Genomic DNA, 26679 nt, shown 5'->3' on the forward strand with positions numbered 1-26679 from the left:
GTCTCTTCATTCAAAGTGAGCACTTTAACAGTAAGCATCCAGTCTCCTTCTTTTTTTATATCTGAATAAAGAAGGGAGGTAAGAAAGGGAGAAGAATGAGACAGCTCAAACCAAAGAGCTCCTGATCCAGGAGAGAGGCTGAGCTGGGAAATTTCAGACAAGAAGATGACGAAGATTACCACAATGGAACAGGATGTCCAGGTCGTCGCTCTGCCTCTATTTCAGCAGAACTCCCCCCTCCCCAACACATAGCACACACACACAAGCCAAGGACATTCCAATGGCTACCCAGCACTCCCTCCCCCTAAAGAATGTGAGCGACAATTGATGCAGGATTTACGAAGCAAGGATCATGCTGGGTCCCTAATCGCACAGCTCAAGGGTAGAAGAAAGGGACATGAAGAGGCCAGAAGTAAGGGCTGTTTTGGGAGGGTTATCAGTATCATCAAAAAGCTAGGCATGGGCTCTAAGTATCCTCTTAATGTAAGAAGGGGCTCTACTTGTTAAATTGCATCATAGGTAGGATCTGTTCCCAGATGCCTCTTTGCAGCCCCCAAATCTTTAACTGTAGTCTGTGTTTGTATTATTGTTCTGAGCCTTTGAGCTAACAACCTCAGAGGCCTTGAGAGAGTGAGTACATTCCCCTGTATGTTGCAATTCAGGGCATATGTACAAATAAGTATGAAGGAGTGTAGAGAATTTAAATCTATGCGGTTTTTGATATGTTTTGAATCATTGGGACAGCTTGTATGTCTGTATTAATACTGTAGCTGTTAATCTGTCATACTCTGGAAGAGCTCCAATCATCTCCTTGAAAGACCCACTGGCTGAGCCACAAGCCTACAGTGATCACCATCTAGTGACAAAACAAAGGAGCTGCAAGATTTTAAATCTGAAGACTACTTTAGTTAAAGAACAGCCCTTGGCCCGGCGCAGTGGCTCACGCCTATAATCCCAGCACTTTGGGAGGCTGAGACAGGTGAGGTGGATCACGAGGTCAAGAGATCGAGACCATCCTGGTCAACATGGTGAAACCCCGTCTCTACTAAAACTACAAAAATTAGCTGGGCGCAGTTGCACATGCCTGTAGTCCCAGCTACTCTGGAGGCTAAGGCAGGAGAATTGCTTGAACCCAGGAGGCGGAGGTTGCAGTGAGCCGAGATCACGCCATTGCCCTCCAGTCTGGGTAATAAGAACAAAACTCTGTCTCAAAAAGAAAAAAAAAAAAGAACAGCGCTTACCACTAGATTTGACCTCCTTCATACCCAGAGCTAAGGTTTAATTAGATCAGGAGTAAAGGTTTCTTTACCTCCAAACTAAGAATGGTTTGTACCTTCTTTAATGTTTGGGGGAAAAAAAATCAAAAGACTATTTGGCCAGGTGTCGTGTGGCTCATGCCTGATGCCTGTTAATACCAACACTTTGGGAGGCCAAGGCAAGAGGATCACTTGAGACCAGGAGTTTGAGACCAGCCTGGGCAGCATAGTGAGACTTCATCTGTATAAAAAATAAACAAAATTATCCAGGCATATTGGTGCACAACTGTGGTCTCAGCTACTCGAGAAGCTGATGTGGAAAGATCGCTCAAGCCCCATAAGTCAAGTCTGCAGTGAGCCGAAATTGTGCCACTGCACTCAGCCTGGGAAACAGAGTGAGACCCTACCTCAAAAAAGAAAAAAAAAAAAGACAAAAAAGACTATTTCATGACACGTGAAAATTACATGAGATTCAGATTTCAGAGACCATAAATAAAAATGTATTAGCAAACAGCCACACTCATTGTTTTTGCATATTTTCTATGGCTGCTTTCACACTGCAACAGCAGAGTTGGATATTTGCAACACGGAACATATGACCCACAAAGCTGAAAATATTTGCTATCTGACCTTTCATTCAAGATGTTTGCCAAACCCTGCTTAGACTAGTAGTAGCTTAATACCTGGCAATGTTAAATAGGCCCGGGGTTGGGGAGAAGCTCACTGCTTTCAAATGCATTCACTGCTGATTCATTCACTCATTTCATACTCTGGGTGAGGGGCCTGATCAAGGAAGAAGTTCTTGTGCACACCTACCACTCACTTTCCAGGATGACAGGAGCAGGTGCCCCCTTGATTATCCATGATATCCTGCATAATTACATCCTCGACAAAACTTCACACTCTCTAGTCCCTGTGTTCTTACCAAAACAGCATTCTTGCTTCCCTCTTTCTCTCTCTGGCTCCAAGAAATCCTTAGTTGTACAGTCCTTTACTCCCAAGAATTCCTAAATTTACTCATCCCGCCGGGTGCAGTAGCTCACACCTGTAATCCCAGCACTTTGGGAGGCCGAAGAGGGTGAATCACGAGGTCAAGAGATCGAGACCATCCTGGTCAACATGGTGAAACCCTGTCTCTACTAAAAATACAAAAAATTAACCTGGCATGGTGGCGCATGCCTGTAATCCCAGCTACTCGGGAGGCTGAGGCAGGAGAATTGCTTGAACCCAGGAGGCGGAGGTTGCAGTGAGCCGAGATTGCATCATTGCACTCCAGCCTGGGTAACAAGAGTGAAACTCCCTCTCAAAAAAAAAAAATTTACTCATCCCACATACATTTATCGGCCCATGTATCAGGCACTGTGCCCAGTGCCCCAGATATAAAGATGAGTAAGGCTGAGCATGGTGGCTCACACCTGTAATTCTACCACTTTGAGATACCAAGGCAGGAGGATCACTTTAGTCCAGGAGTTTGAGACCAACCTGGTCCACATAGCGAGACCCCCATCTCTACAAAAATTACAAAAATTAGTTGGATGTAGTGGTGCACATCTGTAGTCCCAGCTACTCAGGAGGCTGAGGTGGATGATTTGAGCACAGGAGGAGGCTGCAATAATCGCAATTATACCCCTGCACCAGCGTAGGTGACAAAGCAAGACTCTCTCTCAAAAAATAAAATAGGCCAGGCACAGTGGCTCACGCCTGTAATCCCAGCACTTTGGGAGGCCAAGGCGGGTGGATCACTGGGTCAGGAGATCGAGACCATCCTGGCCAACATGGTGAAATCCTGTCTCTACTAAAAATACAGAAATTAGTTGGGTGTGCTGGTGTGTGCCTGTAATCCCAGCTACTCTGGGGGCTGAGGCAGGAGAATCACTTGAACCAGGAAGTCAGACGTGGCAGTGAGCCGAGATTGCACTGCACTCCAGTCTGGTGACAGAGTGAGACTCTCATCTCAAAAAATAAAAAATAAAATAAAGATTAGTAAAATGTAGTCCCAGTCTTCAAGACCCTGATCTTTTGGGTTTTTTTTTTTGAGATGGAGTTTCGCTATTGTTACCCAGACTGGAGTGCAATGGCACGATCTCGGCTCACCACAATCTCTGCCTCCTGGGTTCAGACAATTCTCCTGCCTCAGCCTCCTGAGTAGCTGGGATTACAGGCACACGCCACCATGCCCAGCTAATTTTTTGTATTTTTTGTAGAGATGGGGTTTCACCATGTTGACCAGGATGGTCTCAATCTCTTGACCTCGTGATCCACCCGCCTCGGCCTCCCAAAGTGCTGGGATTACAGGCTTGAGCCACCGCGCCTGGCAAGACCCTGATCTTTAAAGGGAATTATGGAAGAGCATGTAAATGTGGCAAGAGATAGGAGGCTAAGGGGAAGGGTATCCAAGGCTATGAGGAACCAGGGAAAGCTTCAGAGAAGTGACAGATAAGAGAAATAGGGAGGGTGACCAGAACCTCAGAACCAGAGGAGACCACTTCAGGCCCAAGGACATGCAGCATGTGCAGAAACATTAAGGCCAAGAAACAGCATGACATGTGCATCAACTCCAATTGGGTGGCTATTGCGGGAGCTACAGATGCATAAGTAGTATGCTTCTCTTTAGCATTCTGGCACCAGACTACTGCCTTTTATGTCCCAGTGTTTCATATACAATTGAAAGCTATTCTAACAGCAACATCTCTTTGAATGTGTGACATTGTTCTTTGCTTACATTACCACAAGTTTCACAGCACCCTTTGAGGTGGATATTGTGGCCATTTTGAAGATGAAGAAATGGAGGTTCAGAGAAGTAAGAAATACGTCTGAGACCTCCTTGTGAAAAATATCTCCAAAGTATAAAACCTAGAGAAACTGATCCATGTGCACAAGGAGACTGCACAAGAATGTTAAAGCAGCACCGACTGTAAGAGCAAAAATAGCAAACAAATTCAGTGTCTACCAAAAACGTCTAGGAGAAAGGATAGTAGTGTTGCATTCACATAATGGATTATTGAACTGTGAAAGTGAAAGAGAACCTCACATATCAGCAAGAGTTAATATTAAATAGGGCATGTAATAAACATTGCAGATGGGCCAGGTGCGGTGGTTCACACCTATCATCCCAGCATTTTGGAAGGCGGAGGCGGGTGGATCATGAGGTCAAGAGATCGAGACCATCCTGGTCAACAAGGTGAAACCCCGTCTCTACTAAAAATACAAAAATTAGCTGGGTATGGCGGTGTGCGCCTGTAGTCCCAGCTACTCAGGAGGCTGAGGCAGGAGAATTGCTTGAACCCAGGAGGCAGAGGTTGTGGTGAGCCGAGATCGTGCCATTGCACTCCAGTCTGGGTAACAATAGCGAAACTCCATCTCAAAAAAAAAAAAAAAATTGCAGATGAATAAGCAGTATGTATAATAGCACTTATGCAAAGTCTTAAACCACGCAATGCAATATTTCATGTTACTTAGGGATATATACCTATGTAGTAAAATTATGAAGAAATACATGGAAATTAAAAATGCTGAATTTAGAATAGTATTTATTTCTGAGGGAAAGAGGAATTCATGAGGAAGTACAGAAGAGGGCATTCCAGGAAGAGGGAGAAGCGTATACAGTACTGTGAGTTGAGTTTTGCAATAGTGCGGTATTTATGGGACTCACTATAGGTTTAATGTTGAATCATAAAGTAAAACTAGGGCAGTGGAAAGATCATGAAATTAGGGAGGTGCACAGAAACCTCATAGTACTCAGTTTGACCTTTTCCAACAGACACTGTGGAACCAGTAATGACTTTTAGATAGAACTAAACCCTTTGGCAGCAATATGGAGAGTAGACTGGAGCATTTGAAGTCAGAGGGAGATCTTAGCATGTTTCTAGCAAGAGATGATGAGACTCTGAAATAAGGCAACAGCAATGTGACAGAAAAGTAGAGACTACCCAAAAGAAACTCTTGCTCAGTATACCAGGAGACATGTTCATCAACAGGAAAATCAGTAGTCATGTTTAGCAGTATGAAATGAACAAATTACAAAGCTGTCTTCCACAGCTTAGAAGATATTCAAAATATTAAGTGAAACAAGTCCCAGCATACTGCATAAAGGTGTAAATCTTAGAAAGTTTAAAAACAATCTAAATGTGTTTTAGCCATGCCTGTGTGTGATAATACATAGAGAAAGGAAATGACCAATACAAACCACGGTAGTGATTTCTCTGGGAAACGGGATGAGATGATGAGATACATACACACATACATACATACATACATACATATTTGTGTGTATAATGTATATTATAGATGTACATACTGAAAGAGCAAGATGGAGAGAGAAAAAGGTCATTTATGGACCAATGATGACAATGTATCATGACCAAGGATTGTGCTTAATCTGTGTATTTAGAGCATAACAAAGGAAAGAAAGATTATAACCGAGGCTTTATTGTAAACATCATAAGATGTTTTGTTTTAGTTATTTTCCTTTTCTTTGTCCTTTTCTTCCTCCATGCATGCTTGCTTGCACGTAGTCATTTCAGAAGAGGGTAGTCACTAGCAATTGATTAACTTCATATCCTAACCCCGGAACTGCAGGCAAGATTGATGAACTTGTTTTTATCTTAAAGAACAATGAACCGGGCGCGGTGGCTCATGCCTGTAATCCCAGTACTTTGGGAGGCCGAGGCTAGTGGATCACTTGAGCCCACAAGTTCAAGACAAGCCTGGGCAACATAGCGAGACACCCCCACCCCCTGCCGAATCTCTATAAAAAAGAAGCAAAAGTCAGCCGGGCGGTAGTGTGTGCGTGCCAGTGGTCCCAGCTACTTGGCAGGCTGAGGTGGGAGGATCGCTTGAGCCCGGGAAGTAGAGGCTGCAGTAAGCGGTGATCGCGCCACTGCACTCCAGCCTGAGCGACAGTGCGAGACCCTACCACAAACAAAACAAAACAACAATGACCCTTAGGTCACGCAGACCTCCTTGATGGTCCAGAAGTCTGACTGGGTCAAATGAGACCTAGAGTCCCAGGGAGGAAACAGCCTTGATCATGGGGGATCCCACCCCCTGTATTCTTACCTTACTCATAAAAGCCCCAAAGTTCCGTTCAAAGGCAATGTCGGTATTTGAAGACTGCCTCTCTCACCCTCTCGCTTTGGCCAAATGGAATAAACCTTCCCCCGCTCCTAAGCACTGAATGTGTCGGTGTTTGACTTACTGCGCTTTCGGTATACGAACCTATATTTGGGCGTTGATAAGGCAACATCATGTATTTTTGAGATACTTTGGGGATGGAACGTAAATTTCCAGACTTTTTTTTTTTTTTTTTTAATCAGTTGGCTTTTTACTCATTCTCCCAAGGTGAGCGGCCCTACGAACTTTTCCTTCCCCTCAAAAGGAGGGCAGAGTGATAGGACCAAAAACAGTCGCGCCAGCGAGACGATAGTGCCGTGCCAGGAACTGCCAGGCAAATGGGCGGAGCAAGTAGCCAGGCGGTGCTCAAGGGGCTTCCTGGGCGCTGAGCTGGCCGCGCAAGCGCAGTACCGCGCCTCGCCGCCATGGCGAATGAGCTGTCCAGTCATCCGCCGGTAGTGGCCGCGACTTCCCCTCAGGAAGCCGGGTCTCCGCCTCCTCCTCCCATCCGGCTTGCTCTGCGGCGGAGGCGGCGGCGGCGGCAGCGGTTGTTTCTGCCTCTCCGCCACCTCCACCGCGGCTTATCCCCTGGCCGGCGGCGTTGGCGGGGCGGGGGACAGTAATTGTAGACGCCCGCCCCTGCCTCAGAGAAGGTGAGTTCCCGCCCCGGCGGCGGGGGCGGCCCGGTCTTCAGCCCTTCAACTTTTGCACTACAGGACAGGCCCACGCGCCCAGCCCGCCGGGTGCGCCCCGGGTGTGCGAAATGGCCGACCAGGGCGTGGCCGGTCCCGCGCACCCCTCACCGGCCGCCGCACCCGGAAAGGGGCGCCAGGGCTTCCGAGTGGAGTGCGGAGGGAAGGGGCGCTCGGCTTGCGGAGGAAGCCGAGATTGGAGTGGGAAACTAGGCGCGATTAGGCTGAAATCTAGACCTGGAGCGTCAGGGAAAGGAAAGGGGGGTTGATGAGGAAACTCGAAAATTGAGGGGGGATAAGGAGAAAAAAGCCCAAGACGTGGAACAGAGTAAGCCTCCGTTTGTTGAAGTTCAACATCCTGGAAAGTAGAGACTTCGACGTAGAACACTTAGTTAGAGGTGGATTTAGGCCCCTGGGAGAGCAGGAAGTTGCGGGGCCCTTGGGGGAAGAGAAGAGGGCATGAGGTTTGGGGGGATCACTTTGGATAGTTTCCTAGGCTTTTGAGGATATGACCCTGTAAGACAAGCTTCTAAGAGTTAGAGGCCTATCTTGATAGTGGTCAGGGTGTGTGTGTGTGTGTTCCTTTAATTTAGAGACGGGGATGTGTGTGTGTGTGTGTTTTCCTCTAATTTAGAGACGAGGATCTTTGTGTTCCTCTAATTTAGAGACGGGATGTGTGTGTGTGTTTCTAATTTAGAAACAGGGATCTCGCTGTGTGTGTGTGTGTGTGTGTGTGTGTGTATATGTGTGTGTGTAATCCTCTAATTTAGAGACGGGGATCTCGCTGTGCGCAGGCCGAAGTGCAGTGGCGCGGTCATAGTTCACTGCAGCCTCCAACTCCTGGGATCAAGCGATCCTTCTGCCTCAGCCTCCGGAGTAGCTGGGACTACAGGCAAGAGCCACCGCGCCCAGCTGTGTTTTAATATGTACCTACCAATGTTAGAGATATACAAAGCTGGACATTAAACCGTTGAAAAAAGATTTTATTCCCAAACTACTGACAGTGTCGGGGAAAGACTGAGGTCCATTCCGATTTTCACAGAGGTAACTGCGAATTTTAAAAGGAGAAGGAGAGAGTAGGGAGGGGGAAGACAGGGCTCAAGTAGAGTCAGGGAGGTGAAAAATTACAAAGGGCTGGTCAGTGTATAAATGCAAGTAGGCCAGCTGTGTCTCCTATCTGGAAATTATCTAAGATACTGTCCTCCCGCAGAGACTGGGAGTCAGGCCCCATCCTTCCTGGTTACATTTCAGAGCAATGGCTTCCAGGTCCTTGGGGACACTCTTGAGTTATAAGAGGTACAAACATCTCAAAGGAACAGAGGAAGATTCGTGGTTGTGAGCCCTTTTTAGTAAATGCTTTTTAAAAGGGAAGTCAGGGAGCTGTTACTAGGTGTTGGCTAGAACAAACAGTAAAATTTTTTTGACAGCCTGGCTTTTCCAACAGGAACTCAAAAGAGGGCTGGATGTGGCCTTAGGCTTCTAGAAGCCATGTTAAATTTTAGTCATTTCTCCAGGGGTGTGGAGAGTTTTGTAGTTCTCCAGCACATTTTCCCTAACAGAAAAGGCTGTTAATCATCTTAATCTAAGATGGCTGAGTTCTTGCTGTAATAGTTCCATATGTCTACAAAGAGCCTGCTGGTTGCAAACTATGAGATAAGGCTTAAAGCAGTTTGGGGAATGATTTTAGTTGATAGTGTTTGATCCCACTGCAGAAGACCTAAGTAAAACATTCAGCCATGTTCAGCATCAAAATTCTTAGTATTTGCTGTGCCTTATGTTGCTTTTTGTCTTCAGAGTGAAAGATGATGGGGGCCAGAATATTGTAGAATAATTTAGATTCCTTTTCCCAGAAGAGACACCCATCACTGTAATAACCCCATAAAAATATTAATTTCTTCTTTATCCTTTTTCATGATGTTGTATTTTGTATGTTATCCCATAATATTTTACACAGTTGGCTTTGTGTCAATTGACTTTGGAGAACTGGCAGAGGAGTAAAACACTGCAAATTTCTTTAAAACATTTTCGTAAGCACTTTTGCTATTCGCTAACAATGGGAATTAGTCATTGCAACCAAATGATGTTCTATTAAGTTCTCTTATGAAGGCAATTTTGGAAGACTAGATTTAGTGTCTTCAGTCAGTCTGGATGTAGTATCATTTTTTTTGAGATTTTAAAAGATAAAATCTCCTGGATTATATATTGCTTTTACAACAAGTTTCCTGCCTTTCACTGATAAATAAGCCTGCGCAGTTTAAGGACTACAATTCAGTTTGGCTCCCATGACCAGACCACAGTAAGATTTGGAAACAGCTTCTCATGGAAAAAGCTTTTTTGCCAGATTCGGCATTTGTTTTTGTTTTTGATTTTGCAGTGACTTCAAATGTGGGCAGAAGACTTTAAAAGATGTCAGTTCACACAATACTAGCAGTAACCTTTCTAAAACGTGAATATTGGAATAGGAGTCTGACTAGTTATAGGTTCTAGTGTTAGTTTCTGCTATAGCTAAATGACCCTGAGTCTCAGACTTCCTGGATTTGAGTTTTGTCATCTGTGGGTGGAAGAATTGGACCAGCCCAGTGACTCTCAAGTAGGAATGATTGTACCCCCCAGAAGACCTCTGACAATGTGGAGATATTTTAGGTTGTCATCACTGAGCAGAGAGGGACAAGAGCCAATCATAATTCCAGAAGACACAATCCCAAATTATTTGTTGAAATTCCTAAAGTCTAAAATCCCCAAAATCTTAGAAATAATAGATCTGGGAAAAGTTGTTTTTTTTTTTTTAATTTAAAATGTGTTTATTTACATTTTTAAAGGGGAATTTAAGAAACAAAAACATGACAGCACTTCATAGGTCATTTTACAGAATAAAAGGCAATAGTAACGTTTTTGCAAATAAACATTCAAGTATACTGACAGTCACATGCATATAACATTTATGAGCAGATGAGCTGTGTTTATAAAGAAGTAGGTCAAAAATGGAAATGTATAAAAGCATATCACTATGGTTGGTAGTTGTGTGCCCCCAGCTTTATAACTGGCCATCTGAAATACTGAGACAACCTAAGTCTTTTGATGAGATAGATCAAAAACTACAAAGGGTCACTATTCACTTACACAGTTGCCCAAAGAGGTGAAACCTCAAGAAATTTTTACTTTCAAAAATGCAGATAGGCAAAAGACGTCTCTAATCTCTTCATTTATTGAGGAAGTCAACGTTTTTAGGTACATGGACAGTGCTTACAAAGTCAGTGTTCTGATAATGTACTTTCATGAAGTCAAATTTACAAAAAATGGATAAGACAAATTAGAATGCTAAAGGTCTGCAGTTTACACTTCCGATGTTGGAAATGATGCAAAGGGGAAATACATAGCATGGTGAATTATTATTTTTTTAATCTGACAATTTAAAATAGTGAAAAAAAATTGGCAAATGAGCAAATATATTACAGGAGTAGATTATGGGCAGTTGCACAGAGATAGTCCGTGAAAGCTGGCCTAACATGATGCAACTATCCTGCAATTGGGATTTTAGTCTTTTGGGATTTCAATATTTGGGATTATCATCTAAACCCACAAGGAACATGGTGAGCAAGTGCAGGTACTACCAGCGTCAACTTGGTGTAGGCCACAAACATCCTAAAATGCACAAGACAATTCCCATACTTACACAACAATGGATTATCCTACTCAATGTCAGTAATGTCATGTTTGAAGAACCCTGCACTAAACAAACTTGGGTCTTTTACAGCTTTAAAATTATGAACTGATTTAACACATCTGTATTGATATTCTTTCCATGGTTTGACATGGCTGGGTACTAAAATAGTAATTCATAAAGCATATGAAACTTTGCCCCATAATGGCTGACATTCAAAGAGTAATCTCAGGCAACATTCAGAGTAATCTCTGTTGAGTTAAGGTTCAGACTATTCACTAGAATTTGAAAAACAATATAATTGTTACCTTAAAAACTACCTATTGTCACTTCTGGTAAATAGCCTTCATTAAAGTTTCAATTACTGCCACTTTACAATTGGCAAATACTCAATATGTCACACTATCTAAAACACTACTAGAACTCAGTATATTTTTGTTTTAGGTATTTATAAAAGTTTTAAATAATTGCCAAAATGGAAAAAAGTGTGCTTGGCACTTAGCTAGAATTTTTTTTAAGACTTTGTTAGCAGATTCCTCCAAAGGTATCAAAGAATTATCATGTTTCCAGTTGTTAAAATTCTACCCTCACTTTCAAAATTCTGATAGGACCATTAAAACTGATTTCAAGAGCATCTGCTAATCCATTTTCACCTATACCTATAGCACCCTTCTGAGGAACTCCAAGATCATTATATTGATCTTGATAATGAGCAAATGTCAGTAAAGATTAAAAATTGGCAAAGGTTGGGCATGGTGGTTCTTGCCAGTCATCCTATCACTTTGAGAGGTCAAGGCCAGAGGATTGCTTGAACCCAGGAGTTTGAAACCAGTTTGGGCAAAATAGGCCCTGTTTACAAGAAAAAATTGTTTTAATTAGCCAGGCATAGCAGCGTATGCTTGTAGTCCCAGCTACTTGGGAGCCTGTGGTAGGAGGACTGCTTGAGCCCAGGAGGTCAAGGTTACAGTGAGTTGTGATCACACCATTATGCTTTAAACCAGGCAACAGAGCAAGACCCTGTCTCAAAAATAAGTTGGCAGGTAAAGAAGATATAGGAGATATAAGGTTACAAATAGGAAATGGAGAAATTAATCACAAAAACCCAAAGAAGCACCATGTTTCCATAGTTAAATGAAAAGAAATATACATACCTAGAATTTATAATTGTGGTGTCAAGATTTTCCAGGACACTTTGTAATTTATTCAGTGAAGTTTCTCAAATATTTTTGACAGTTAAAACAAGTTTCACTAAATAATGATATTCCTGAGTAATCATAGTAAAAACAAAACTGCAAAAAACAAAAATTATTGGTTATCTGCTTGGTTTTTTAAATTTATTTTTTGAGACGGAGTCTCTTTTGTTCAGGCTAGAGTGCAGTGGTACAATCTCAGCTCACTGCAACCTCTGCCTCTCTGGTTCAAGTGATTCTCTTACCTCAGCCTTCCAGGTAGCTGGATTACAGGCATTTACCACCAGGCCCAGCTGATTTTTGTGTTTTTAGTAGAGACGGGGTTTCACCATGTCGGCCGTTCTGGTCTTGGACTCCTGACCTCAAATGATCCACCCACCTCAGCCTCTCAAAGTGCTGGGATTACAGACTTGAGCCATCGTGCCCAGATCTACCTGCTTTTCTTTTTTCTTTTTTTTTTTTTTACAAAAACTCCAGAGAATATAACAATTAATCTACCTGCTTTTAAGAAAAAAAAAAATTGACTCAGTTTTGGAGTGAAGGACATTTCTGGCTACTTATTGAGTAATTAACTCATTTACACAGCAATTGCCTAAAAATATTTTCCTTTGTTTCCATGATATTAAGCAGAGACTCAAGTCAAACAACGTAAGAAAATCTAGCTAAATAATTTAAGTTTATTCAGAAAACATTTTTGAGCTCCTGTTATGTGCCAGATACTATACTTGGTACCAAGGGTATACAGATGAATTAGGCCAGCCCTTTTAAAGGGCTCAGTCGTGGTTGGGCACAGCGGCTCACGCCTATAATACCAGCACTTTGGGAGGCGAGGTGGGCGGATCTCTTGAGGTCAAGACCAGTCTGGCCAACATGGTGAAACCCCATCTTTACTAAAAATACAAAAAAAAAATTAGCTGGGTCTGGTGGCACGGGCCTGTAATCCCAGGTACTTGGAAGGCTGGGCAGGAGAAGTGGTTGAACCTGGGAGGCAGAGGATGCAGTGAGCTGAGATCTCACCATTGCACTCCAGCCTGGCAACAAGAGTGAAACTCTGTCTCAAAAAAAAATAATAATAAATAAAGGGGTCAGTAGTAGTAGTTATTAGGGAGAAGTTAGGGAGAAAAAGAGTAACTGGAGAAAATGCAGTTTTAATTATGGATTAGACTCCTAAGATATCAGGAGTAGTTCATTGTTTTGCATAAATATGTGCTCTGTACATGACATGTTTGCTACAAGCACACCAGAGCACATTATGTTACTATAAATCTGATGTTGGCAGCTGTGAAGAATGATTAGCGAGGAGTATGTCTGGAGAAACATTAATGATTATTTGTTAGTTTCAGATTTGTTGCCTTTATTAGGTGTCAATAAGTGAAAATATTGACTAAGCATGTAAAAATGACCAAGAATTGTTCCTACTATATTCTCTACATATATGTGAGCACATAAGCATTGATCTCATTTTTTGTTTGTTTCTGTTTTTTCTTTGAGACAGGTTCTCACTCTGATAGCCCAGGCTGGAATACAGAGCCACAATTTTAGCTCACTGCAGCCTTGACTTCCCCAGATTCAGGTGATTCTCCCATCTCAGTCTCCCAAGTAGGTGGGACTATGGCGCATGCCACCATGCCCAGCTAGTTTGTTTGTTTGTTTGTTCTGTATTTTTAGTAGAGATGGTGTTTCACCGTGTTCCCTATGCTGGTCTGGAACTCTGAACTCAAACAGTCCACCTACTTCAGCTTCCCAAGGACATGAGCATTTTTACACTTCCCCCTTCTTACAAACCCATTCACATTACCTAACCCATTAGAAGGAATGGTGCATACTTGAAGGCCTTTGATGTAGGCTGTCTGCTTTGGATCCAAGTAAAACTAACTTCACAAGCATGATTCCTGAGCTAGCTAGCCATAGAGTACTTATGATTATTGTCATTCAAATACTTACTTTAAATAAAAATATGAATTTGATACTAAACATACTCCCAATTAATGATTTTGTTACTTCATTTGTATTTTATCATTGAGAATATGCCATAATAAACCCTTAGTTATTTTTGTAATTGTTGTATTAATGTGAAGTAGCTAGAACATGGCAAACTGTAGGTCAGATACTAATCTCATTTCCTGGAAAAGCAAGGTTAACAACTAGCATTATATTATAGCAAAGAATATTCATGATGTTGACTGGTATTAGGCTGCATTTATTACCCCAATTAAATTCTCTGAAAACACTTTAAATAGGATTTGACCTCTGGAGAAAAAAGGAATCGAATGGCACGTTTTGGCAAAGATAACAGAATCAGTTGCCTAGTCTCCCAAAACTTAGTGTTGTGCTCTGCCTTGTCTTTCCTAAGATTAGAATAGTATTAGGTTACAGAACTCCTTAAGAGCAGGAATAAAACAAGGATACCCATTCTCATCACTTCTATTCAGTATTGTACAAGAGCGTCTAGCCAGTACATTCAGGCAAGAAGAAAGGTTTACAGATTGGAAAGGAATAATACTGTCTTTATCCACAGATTATATGATCATCTATGTAGAAAGCCCTCCAGAATCAAGGAAAAGGCAACTAGAGTAGTTAAGTGAATTAAGCAGGGGAGTAAAATACAAGTTCCGTGTATAAAATCAATAGTATTTCTAAATGCTAACAAAAAGCTATTAGAAATTGAGATTTAAAAAAAATGGCTGGGCATGGTGGCTCACACTTGTAATCCTAGCACTTTGGGAGGCCAAGGCAGGCACCTCAGTTCACCTGAGGTCAGGAGTTCAAGACCACCCTGGCCAACATGGTGAAACCCCGTCTCTACTAAAATACAAAAATTAGCTAGGCATGATGGTGAGTGCCTGTAATCCCAAGTACTCAGGAGGCTGGGATGGTGTCACTACCTAGGAAGGCCGAGGCAGGTAGTTCCCTTGAGATAGGAGTTCAAGACCGGCATGACCAACATGGTGAAACCCGTCTCTACTAAAAATACAAAATTAGCCAGGCAAGGTAGCACATGCCTGTAATCCCAGCTACTCGGGAGGCTGTAGCAGGAGAATCGCTTGAATCCAGGAGGTGGAGGTTACAGTGAGCCGAGATCACGCCACTGCACCCCAGCCTGAGCAAAAAGAGCAAAACTCCATCTCAAAAAAAAATAATAATAAAATACGCTGAAAATGAAATAACATTGCTGAGAGAAACAAGGTGCAAATAATGGAGAGATATCAAATGTTTCAATGTATCTTAGTGAGTTAGATTGAAAAGTATAGAACCATGTTATTAATTTGGTGTATTTATTAGAGGGGAAGAAGAAATAAGCTACTGACACCTAAAATATAACCAAATTAACATCCCAATTTTGCTTATAAAACTTTTTCCCCAAAGATTATAGATATTTAATAAATATGTAAAAACCTATCATGCCCAGACATGGTGGCTCATGCCTGTAATCCCAGCACTTTGGGAGGCTAAGGTAGCAGATTCTTTGAGCTCAGGAGTTTGATACAAGCTTGGGCAACACAGCGAAACCCCATCTCTACTAAAAATACAAACAATTAGCTGGGCATGGTGGTGTGTGCCTGTAGTCCCAGCTACTTGGGAGGCTGAGGTGGGAGGATTGCTTTAGCCTGGGAAGCAGAGGCTGCAGTGAGCCGAGATCACGCCACTGCATTCTAGCCTGGGAGACAGTGAGACCCTATCTCCAAAAAAAGAAAAAAAAACTTACTCCATATTATTAAATACTGTATCACAACAGGTCATGTGAGGCATGAAAATTTTTATTAAATTTTTCATTCAGATTCAGTTGATTTATTCATCAAACATAAGATATCTGAAAAACATTTCATACAGTGCAATAGTTAGGCGAGGCATGGTGGCTCATGCCTGTAATCCCAGCACTTGGGAGGCCAAGGTGGGAGTATTGCTTGAGCCCAAGAGTTTGAGATCAGCCTAGGCAAAACAGCAAGACCCTGTCTTTTTTTAAAAAAAAAAATTAGCATCAAGTTGCATTTTGTGAGAAAATGAAGGTGTTTAAAAAGTTGAATTCGGGTTTTGCTGTTTCTAAAAGGGGTGGAACTTAACAGATTGGTAAATCTAGAATTAAGAAAAGTAGAACGATTCCTAGTATTTAAGATATGAAGCTCTTTTTAGAACGTTTTGAAGTGTGAGTAACTCGGGTTTCATATTTAAACAGTAGTTGATGTGCAGTTTTTGTTACTTTAACTTTCACAACGGTTTTCCATATTTTTACTGAAATAAAAAAGACTTGGCCGGGCATGGTGGCTCATGCCTGAAGTCCCACTGCTTTGGGAACCTGAGGCAGATGGATTCCTTCAGCCCAGAAGTTGGAGACCAACCTGGGCAACAAAGCAAGACCTTATGTCTGCAAAAAAAATACAGAAAAAAAGTTGGGCATGGTGGTTCATGTTTATAGTACCAGCTACTGGGGAAGCTGAGGCAGGAGGATCAGTTGAGCCTGGGAGGTTGAGGCTGCTATGAGTCAAGATTGCACCACTGTACTCCAACCTGGGTGACAAAAGGAGACCATGTCTCAAAAAAAAAAAGTTGGTTCAAAATCAGAGCAATTAGAAAAGAGAATAAGGATCAGGTCCATCTTTCAACTTCTATAAAGACAGTCCCTCTAAAACATCAGTTAGCTTGAAATACGAATAATTAGGTTCTCATTTCAGATACTTCTGTCCTTTTTATAGGTAACCTTATTTGTCTTTCTGTAGTTACTAGAGTAATTGATTGGGAGAACATCTCACTATGTCAGTTAAATAGACAAAATCCTGAACAACAATACAAATAGTTCATCCATACAGCACTTAGCTTGTTCCATGCACTCTTCTCAGTGCTTGGCATGCATTAATTTCCATAAGGACCACAACAACTTTTTGAGGTACAAGTTATATCCCTATCTTAGAGGTGAGGAACCTGAGGCAGAGAGGTTGAGAAGCTTGACCAGGGCTACATAACTTAATAAGTGGCAGAACTGACTCCAGCATTCCTATATCTGTTTGACTCAAAGGAGCAAGGAGCTAAGTAACATAATATGACAGGCACTAGTTCTTAGTAGTGCCTGAGATGACTTAGTCTTTGTCAGGTGGATGATCTCTCTGAAAACAAAGCCAACATTTCAAAGTCAGTTTAAGGCAGAATTATCTCTTCTTCCAAAAAAGTTCATCATAGGTCTTTAAACTCCTCTAATTACTTTATTGAGGTATATTTAACATAATAAATCCACATATATGAAGTGTACAATTCAGGCTGGGCACGGGCTCACGTCTGCAGTCCCAGCACTTTGGGAGGCTAAGGTTGGGGGGTCACTGAAGTCAGGAGTTTGAGACCAGCCTGGCCAACATGGTGAGACCCTGTCTCTACTTAAAATACAAAAATTAGCCAGCCATGGTGGCTCATGCCTGTAATACCAGCTACTCAGGAGTCTGAGGCACAAAAATTGCTTGAACCCAGGAGGTGGAGGTTGCAGTGAGCCAAGATTGCGCCACTGCGTTCCAGCCTGGGCAACAGAGTAAGACTGTTTCAAAAATATATATATATACAATTCAACGAATTTGTGACAAGCGTATACTCCCATGAAAGCACCATCATAAGCAAAATGGCAAACATTTCCATCAACCCCAAAGTACTTATGCCCCTTTCAATCCATTCCTCCCTCTGCCTCTGTCCCTGGGCAACCATTGATCTGCTGCTATTGCTAGAGATTAGTTTGCATTTCTAGAACTTTTTATTAATAGAATCATACAGTAGGTACTCTTTCATGCCTGTCTTTCACTCAGCATGATGGTTTTGAGATTCATCCGTGTGGTATGTGTTGCTGTTTTATTCCTTTTTGTGTCCGAATAATTCTGTGGTATGGATATACATCACATTTTGCTTATCTGTTCAGCTGTGGATGGACATTAGAGTTGTTTCAGGTTTTGACTGTTAGAAATAAAGCTGCAATGAACATTCATATACAAATCTCCATGGATATGTTTTCATATTAAATACATAGGAGTAGAATGGCTAGGTCATATGGTAGCTATGTATTTAACTTTTAAAAAAATTATCAGCCGAGCACAGTGACCCACACCTGTAAACCCAGTACTTTGGGAGGCTGAGATGGGCAGACGGCTTGAGCCCAGGAGTTCGAGACTAGCCTGGGCAACATGGCAAAACCTCGTCTCTACAAAAAATTAGCCAGGCATGATGGCATGAACCGGTAGTCCCAGCTACTCAGAAGGCTGAGATGGAAGGATCACTTGAGCCCAAGAGGTCAAGGCTGCAGTAAGCTATGATCATGCCACTGCCCTCTAGCATGAGCAGCAGAGTGCTACTCCATCTCCAAAAAAGAAAAAAAATTATCAAACTCCTTTGTAAAATTATTGTACCATTTTACATTCTAACAAGCAATGTATGGCAGTTCCAGTTATGTAACATCTTTACCAACACTTGGTATTCTTGGTCCTTTAATTTTAGTGAGAATGTAGTGGTATCTCATTTTTTTTTAACTAGACAGCATGACTCTTCACAGTTTATTGCATGAAGGAGTTACATTAGTCCAAGTTAAAAGTCGACCCCTCATTGTAGTTTAATTCATATTTACTTAGTCATTAGTATATATTCTTTTCTGAAATATCTGTTCAGATCTTTTGCCCTTTTTAAATTAAGTTTGTCTTATAATTGAGTCATAAAAGGTCTTTATATCTTCTAGATGTCAGTCCCTTGTCTGATAAGTGAGTTGTGAATATTTATCCTATACTCCGTGGTTTGATTTTCTTTTCTTTTCTTTTTTATTTGGTAGAGACTTGGTATGTTGCCCAGGCTGGTCTCGAACTCCCAGACTCCAGTGGTCCCCTCTGCATTTGCCTCCTAAAGTGCTGGGACTACAGGCATGAGCCACTGTGCCCAGTCAGTTTTCATTTTCTTGATAGAGAGATATGTAAAGCCTGGTGATCAGAAAATGTTTCAGCTTTTTAAGGAGGAGAAATAGATTCCAGAATGTAGACTGAGAAGTTTTGCATCGATTAGAAAGGCTGTATGCCACAACAGTCAGTAGCAGATTATGAAACCAGACTGCATTGTCATTTACTAACTGCAACCATTGACATGTTCCTTAACCTTTCTGTGCCTCCGTTTCCTCTTCTATAAAATATAGAAAGTAATTGTATTCAGCCCATAGAATTCTTAAGAGGATAAAATTAGTTATTGCGTATAAGTGCTTAAAACAGTACCTGATACATTGTAAGGGCAATGCTGCAATAGTGTTACAGAACACATTATTAATAGGTGGCTTGTGAATGTGATGTTTTGAAATGAACATTAAAAGGCAATATAGATTTATTGAAAACACGAATCATGCCATGCCTAGTTTCTTTTATGAAAGATTACTGATAAGTCAAAAGAATATTGCCTGACCATATTTCTTTAGTGAGCATAATCAGATTCCTTGAGGTTTCTAAGATATTCAAGATTGTGCCAAGAAGATACCTGAAGTTTAATTGGCACATTTTATTCAGAGATTATATAATGACTTTTTATATCAAATGCAAGTTTAAGACTGCAAGAATTTAAGACAAGAGTTAAGAAGTTCATGAGTTGTTAAACTATGAAACTTGAAATACTGCTGTGTGTGATTGGTCTCTTTAGGCTGTAACCCCTACACCAGCTGACTGTAAGAGTTTATTCCTGTCTGCCTGTAGATTGCTTTGGTCAAAATGATTGAGATTGAGAACGATTGCTGTAGAAAAGATGGTTACAATTTTAAAAGGGTATTTCCTGTATCTTTCAAATATCAGCAAAATAGAAAAATAAGACTTCAGTGTGATACAAATAGATCAGACCCATAAGAAGGAGAGTAGTAGGGAGCAGAGTGGAGAGGCATAGTGTTCAAAAAGATGCTGAATTTGATTTTGACATAAACTCAGATACTATCAAATTCTTAGTTTCTTTCTACTTAAACCCATAATAAATAGATCAATCCTAGATGCAAGAAGAGAGAAGATTCTTTGTAGCATGCCATAGGTATTATCTGGCCCTTGTCCTTAAGTTTTCACCAGTAATGTAAATGAAGACATAGACTGAATGCATATAAAAAAGTATGTGTGGGAGCTATAGCAAATACCAAGATAAAGATCATTTGAATTTTTTAAAAATTCTCAGGTGGGTGAGGTGGCTCACAACTGTAATCTTAGCACTTTGGGAGACCAAGGGAGGAGGATTACTTGAGGCCAGGAGATCAAGACCAGCCTGGGCAATATAACGAGAATCCCGATTCTACAAAATATTACTTAAAATTAGCTGGGTGTGCTAGCACATGCCTGTAGTCCTAGCTATTTTAGTGGCTGAGGTGAGAGGATCACTTGAGCCCGGGAGTTCAAGGCCTGAGTGAGCTATGATCACACCTCCATACTCCAGCCTCGGGGGACTGTGTCTCCTTAAAGAAAGAGAGGTGGAACAGGGATGGGGAGAGAAAGAAAGAAACTTCATTTAGGAATAGTAGCCTAAACCTGTAACAAGTCAGTAAACATCCATGTCCCATGAGAGAAGATAACCAATATGGGGGGAGAGATGATCCAGGATTTTAACAATTGCAAAGGTCATTAGAAACCAGTAATATTATGACTATTTAAAAAATAACTAATGCTAAAATAAAATGGTAAGGATGAAAATAATGCCCAGGTCAGAGGAAGAGAGAATTTCACTGTACTCCACAACAGTCACAGTCTATGTTCTTCAAAATGTATAATGCTGCAACCTTTGTATTCGTGAATACATAGTAATCACTGCAAGTAAAAGAGAGGTGAGATCAAAATTTTCTGAGGAAAGATTTCTACAGACGCCCAGAGTTCACTACCAAGCTTTCTTTCATCTAGTAGTTCCTGTTACCCATCATGTGTATTGAAGTTTGATACATGCTCAATTAGTTCAGGGGCCCAATGGTTTTAATTTGTGAGGAATTTCAAGGTACATGAAACATCTACAAGTTCTTTAAACCCAGCTTCACATAGAGGAATTAAACACATAGAAGAATGGAACAGGAAAGGAGAGATGTGAAACTATAAATTTGATAGAATCCAGATTTGTTCCAAAATCAAATTCGTTTGTCTTTTTGAATGCTTAATGCTTATTCATTCCACTCCCTACTTCCCTCCCTCTGGGGGATAACGATAGCAATAACTCTTCGTCCTCTTCCTTAATCTCTCGGTTAAAGATAACTTTACCCAGGATCAAAGCCTTAGAATTGTCTGTGCCCCCACTCTTTCTTCTATCTGCTCTTTTCCCAGCTATCACAAATTTGACTCCACCTTTAGAATATCTCATATTTTTCCCTTTCTTTTTGTTAGCTCTGCCACTCTTTTGGTGCAGCCCAATAATCTCTTGCCTGTAACAGCTTCCTAACAATATCCCCATTTTGAGTCTCTTTTTCTTCCCCTATTGACTGCAGAATTAAATCCAAATGTCCCAATAAAGCCTGTTATGATTTAGCACCTTTAGCACTGTCTTTCACTACTTTTATGCATATTTTGTTTTATCTAAAGCAGAAAAGCCTTTTCTAATGCCCTCTCCTCCAGAATACCTTTCTTCACTCATTTTTTTCCTCTAAATTTTACCCATCTCTTTAAGGCTCCGTTCAAAATCCATTCTTCACCACAAACCCCTCAGCAAGAACACATTATATATTCTTAGGTCTTACAGCACTTTACACATTTTTGTTTTGCATCATAGTTTTTTGCATCTCATTTTTTACAAAATTGTGAAGTCCTCAATATTAACAATTGTCTTGTTCATTTATTCCCAGTGTGTGGACAGCTAAGTGCATGAAAGGGAAAGGGTTGAGATAAACCAAAGTTTAATATCTGGCTTTACCAAATAGCACATGTGGCAACATATTTTAATTTCTTTAAATTCCAATATTCTCATCTTTATGAGAAATACTTGCAGAAGTAAAAAAACTGAAATAATAATGTATTGTTTGGCGTACAGTGGGCATTTGATAAAGTGCATCTCTCTTTTCCTATCCTTTCCCGCAGTACTCACCACAGAGTACCTCAAAGACAAACTCAATAAGTAGTGATAAAATTTAATAAAGTCCAAAAGCAAGGAGAACTTGAACTAAATAATGTTATAGGAGTTGAAAAATGAAAGGGTGGCCTTGAAATTATTATAAAGATAGAACAGTCATGACTCAGGAGATAAATGGCTGAGATTTTTGAGCTTGATAATATTTTGCTATTTAACAGAGAGAAAAAATAAGAGCTTAGTTGGCAAAGGAGTTAAAGGTAACCCCAAGTTTCTTACCTCAGCTTACAACATTGCCTTTTAGAAATGGGAAGCCTGGTTGTTATTAAGGGTTAAACCAGGAAGAAAATAATTGTTCTATTTTAAGGTATCTTGAGCTTAAATAATTATTTGTCAGTAAACTTTCCATGTATACTGATTTGGATTTTACTGAAAGATAGTATTTACCTGTTCTAATTAAAGATTTATTTTCGTAGAGACAGAGGTCTCACTGTGTTGCCCAGGCTGGTCTCAAACTCCTGACCTCAAACGATCCTCCCAATTCAGCCTTCCAAAGTGTTGGTACTACAGGCACAAAGCACCACACCAAACCAAGATTTTTAATAAAAAAGTCACCATCACATCACCATGTCAGTTTTTGTTCATTAACTATGAATCAAGCGAAGTTCTGAAAACCTTTGTATTAACCTTTTTACCTTGCTGACCTTAGAGTCAAATGTAATTAAGTCCTATATTTTAAAACAACTCAGAAATAATTGATATATATATATATAATAGAGATTTTTTTTTTTTTTTTGAGACAGTCTCACTCTGTTGCTCAGGCTGGAATGCAGTGTTCCATCTTGACTCACTGTAACTTCCACCTCCCATATGCAAGAGATTCTCGTACTTCAGCTTCCCGAGTAGCTGGGATTACAGGCATGTGCCAATGCGCCTGGCTAATTTTTTGTATTTTTAGTAGAGATGGGATTTCACCATGTTGGCCAGGCTGGTCTCAAACTTCTGGGCTTAAGTGATCCGCCCACCTCTGCCTCCCAGAGTGCTGGGATTACCGGCATGAGCCATCACACCCAGCCTGAGATACATTTTTAATACTCTTCATGTCCTTTCTTAAAGGTTTCTGATTTATGATTACCTCGAGCACATAATATTTTTAAGCAAATCTTTTTAATCCATACACTGGCACTAATATTAAGCTTAGTTTGAAGACACCCAGTGTATCTTAAATGTTTATGGAGTTTTTGAGTATAAAGTCATACATGTGTTTTGCAAAAATTATAAAGATGGGCCGGGCGCGGTGGCTCAAGCCTGTAATCCCAGCACTTTGGGAGGCCGAGGCAGGCGGATCACCAGGTCAAGAGATCGAGACCACCCTGGTCAACAAGGTGAAACTCTGTCTCTACTAAAAATACAAAAATTAGCTGGATGTGGTGGTGTGCGCCTGTAGTCCCAGCTACTTGGGAGGCTGAGGCAGGAGAATTTCTTGAACCTGGGAGGTGAAAGTTGCAGTGAGCGGAGATTGTGCCACTGCACTCCAGCCTGGCTCCTGCAACAGAGTGAGACTGTCTCAAAAAAAAATATATATATATATATATATATATATATATATATATATAAAGATGTACAAAGAGCAATATGTTAAATATTTGCCCCTACTCATTTTCTGACCCAATTTCCCATTTCTCAAACTCCATTAAGTTTAGCATATATCTATTCAGATTTTTTTCCTATGGATACTGAGCTAACACACAAGATCAGACTGTCAAATCAGACTCATCAGGTTTGCTAATTATTTCAAGGATACAGGCAGTCAGGAGACTCAAATGAAGCAGAGTGTCTTAATACATGAAAGATGGCTCCTCAGACTGTGTAATGTGATTAGGCTTTGTGTCCCCACCCAAATTTCATCATGAATTGCAATCCCTATAATCCCCACATGTCAAGGAGAGACCAGGTGAAGGTAATGGGAAGTTTTCCCCATGCTGTTCTTATGATAGTGAGTTCTCATGAGATCTGATGGTTTTATAAGGGGCTCTTGTCCCTTCACTCAGCACTTCTCCTTTTTACCACCTTGAAAAGAAGGTGCCTTGCTTCCCCTTCACCTTCCACCTGTAAGTTTCCTGAGGCCTCCCCACCCATGTAAAACTGTGAGTCAGTTTATTCCTTTATAAATTACTGAGTCTTAGGTATGTCTTTATAACAGTTTGAGAACAGATTAGTACTCCCACTTTGGACATGTATCTTTGGCCCAGAATAAATAGATAAGGTTTCTAAATAAGATTCACAAGATCACCTCACACAGTGGGAATGTTTAAACTGTGGCTCATCTCTCTATTATACCCTAGAGAGTTGTATAGCTTGTGTGGCATTCTTCAGAGAGAGATGCCTCATAGATTCCGGGTTTATTTACTACAGGTAATCTAGGAACATCTTGCTAAGGGCATTTTAGGGGTAAGATCTTTTCCTCCTAGCAGATATCATTAGGCTCTTTCTTTTTTCTTTAAAAGTGACAGCATATTTATATTTCTTGATGAATTTCTTTCTGTTTTTTTTTTTAATTGTGCTTTAGGTTCTGGGGTACACACGCAGATCATTCAGGATTGTTGCATAGGTACGTACATGGCAATGTGATTTGCTGCCTCCATCCCCCCATCACCTATATCTGGCATTTCTCCCCATGTTATCTCTCCCCAACCTCCCCACCCCCTGCTATCCCTCCCCTATTCACCCCCAGCAGACCCCAGTGTGTGATGCTCCCCTCCATGTGTCCATGTGTTCTCGTTGTTCAACACCCGCCATCATTAGGCTCTTTATTTGAGGTCTGGACGTCACCGTTATCTTTCTCCCTTTTCCCCAGGAAAGGAAGATTGGAGGCCAAATGCATTAACTCCTCCTACAGTAAATACATATATATATATTTAAGTTGGGGCTTTATATGTTGGGTTGTTTATACTAAAATTGGATTTTATGATTGAACAATTGATTGATAGAGTTCTACATATTGCTTTTCCGCTTAATATATCATGGGCATTTCTCCATGACATTACATATGATTCTAACTCATCCATTTAAACTGCTGCATAGAAAGTACAATTTTGATGTTACATGATTGGCACCCAATGTATAAACTGGTAAACTTCTATAAAATAAATTTTAGCTGTTAGGAACTTTAGATTGAAACATAGATCCCAAGTGTAAATATAGTCATTTTGGCATAGATTATTTATTAAGTGAGAAACACTTATAGCAAAAGTTGTAGAAGCTAATATATTAATACGACTGTAGCTTTGAAGGGCTTTTCTGAAACCTATTTAGTAAAATTTGTGTGATTGTATTTGTACCAAACATGGAAGAAGGTTGCCTACCATAGGTAAAGATAATTGTGGGCTGGGCTCAGTGGCTCATGCCTGTAACGCCAGAACTTTGGGAGGCCAAGGCGAGTGGATCACCTGAGCTCAGGAGTTTGAGACCAGCCTGGGCAACATGGCAAAACCCTGTCTCTACAAAAAGTACAAAAATTAGTGGGTCTTAGTGGGTCTCAGTGGCATGCACCTGTATTCCCAGCTTCTCAGGAAGCTGAGGCAGGAGAATCACTTGAGGCCGGGGGCGGGGGGGGCGGCGGGTAGAGGTTGCTGTGATCTGAGATGGCACTCCAGCCTGGTTAACAGAGCTAGACCCTGTTTAGATGATTTGTGGCTCCTCCATGTGATTCTTAGATGACACTGGTAATGTATCTAGAATCATTGGCTAATTTAAAGTAGACTGCATTTTTTTAAATTGTTAGTGTTAAACATAAAATGCCATGACTGGATTTCTTAGCTTTCAGTACTGGTGCCCCAGTAACTTTTTCTTCAGAATGGTATTTTGTATACTAAATAAAAATATGTTAACATATTAAATATTAGAGGCTTACTAAATATTTTCAAATTAAAATTTTCATTCTAATGAACAAAACTTTATTACTCTGGCCGGGTGCGGTGGCTCACGCCTATAATCCCAGCACTTTGGGAGGCCATGGCGGGTGGATCATGAGGTCAAGAGATCGAGACCATCCTGGTCAACAAGGTGAAACCCCGTCTCTACTAAAAATACAAAAATTAGCTGGGCATGGTGGTGTGCGCCTGTAGACCCAGCTACTCGGGAGGTTGAGGCAGGAGAATTGCTTGAACCCAGAAGGTGGAGGTTGTGGTGAGCCGAGATTGTGCCATTGCACAATTGAAACTCCGTCTCAAAAAAAAAAAAAAATTATTACTCTATCCTTGCAAGCACTCAGAAAATTAAGATTTGAGATGGTATATGAAATATAGTAGTTGAAGACTGAAAATATTACCTTCACTATTTAATATAATCTTCTATCTTACTCTTTTATTGATAGATACCACATTGAGTGAACAAAAACTGGACTTTTACAGATACCTTTTATAAAAGATGTCTGTGGAGTAGTATTACGGTTCAGATAACAAAGGATTTTGCATTATGAGGTAGGTTGAAAATAGAAGGAATATGTCCAAATGTCACTTTTTAAATGTAGTGGGTAAACTTCATATATGTCATCTTAGTTAATCACTACAAGAAAAGAATGTTGGGAACCAGCCCAGCCCCTTTCATGGGTGCCCTTAGTCCTGGCGGTGACAAGGGATTGAGAAAGGGAAATAAAGACAGAGACACGAGTAAAATTTACAGCATGGGTCCAGGAGACCAATGCAGGCATAGGAACCATGTTGGCCCCCAGCTCTAGGCTCCAAACACTTTTATTATGTGCA

The 26679-nt window shown here is 40.9% G+C and overlaps 1 protein-coding gene across 13 annotated transcripts in view; it reads left to right on the forward strand.

Annotated features, from left to right (window-relative positions):
* Positions 1–6883: 6883 nt before the first annotated feature.
* KRCC1 (lysine rich coiled-coil 1) overlaps positions 6884–26679 on the forward strand; it is a 28459-nt gene continuing 8663 nt past the window's right edge. For 5 of the 13 annotated variants that reach the window (XM_035272031.3, XM_035272033.3, XM_035272026.3 and 2 more), the window contains exons 1-3: positions 6884–7021; positions 24486–24527; positions 26292–26397. Coding sequence is in view for 4 of the 13 variants with exons in the window: in XM_035272024.3 (XP_035127915.2) it covers positions 26393–26397 (5 nt within the window). In the remaining 9 variants the exon portion in view is untranslated. Of the gene's footprint in view, positions 7022–7322; positions 13485–24485; positions 24528–24773; positions 24815–26291; positions 26398–26679 lie in introns of those variants that run through there. The other 8 variants (XM_078348943.1, XM_035272030.3, XM_035272032.3 and 5 more) reach the window with 4 other exon arrangements.

Source organism: Callithrix jacchus, chromosome 14 (genome assembly GCF_049354715.1).
Source record: "Callithrix jacchus isolate 240 chromosome 14, calJac240_pri, whole genome shotgun sequence".
Taxonomy (NCBI): domain Eukaryota; kingdom Metazoa; phylum Chordata; class Mammalia; order Primates; family Cebidae; genus Callithrix; species Callithrix jacchus.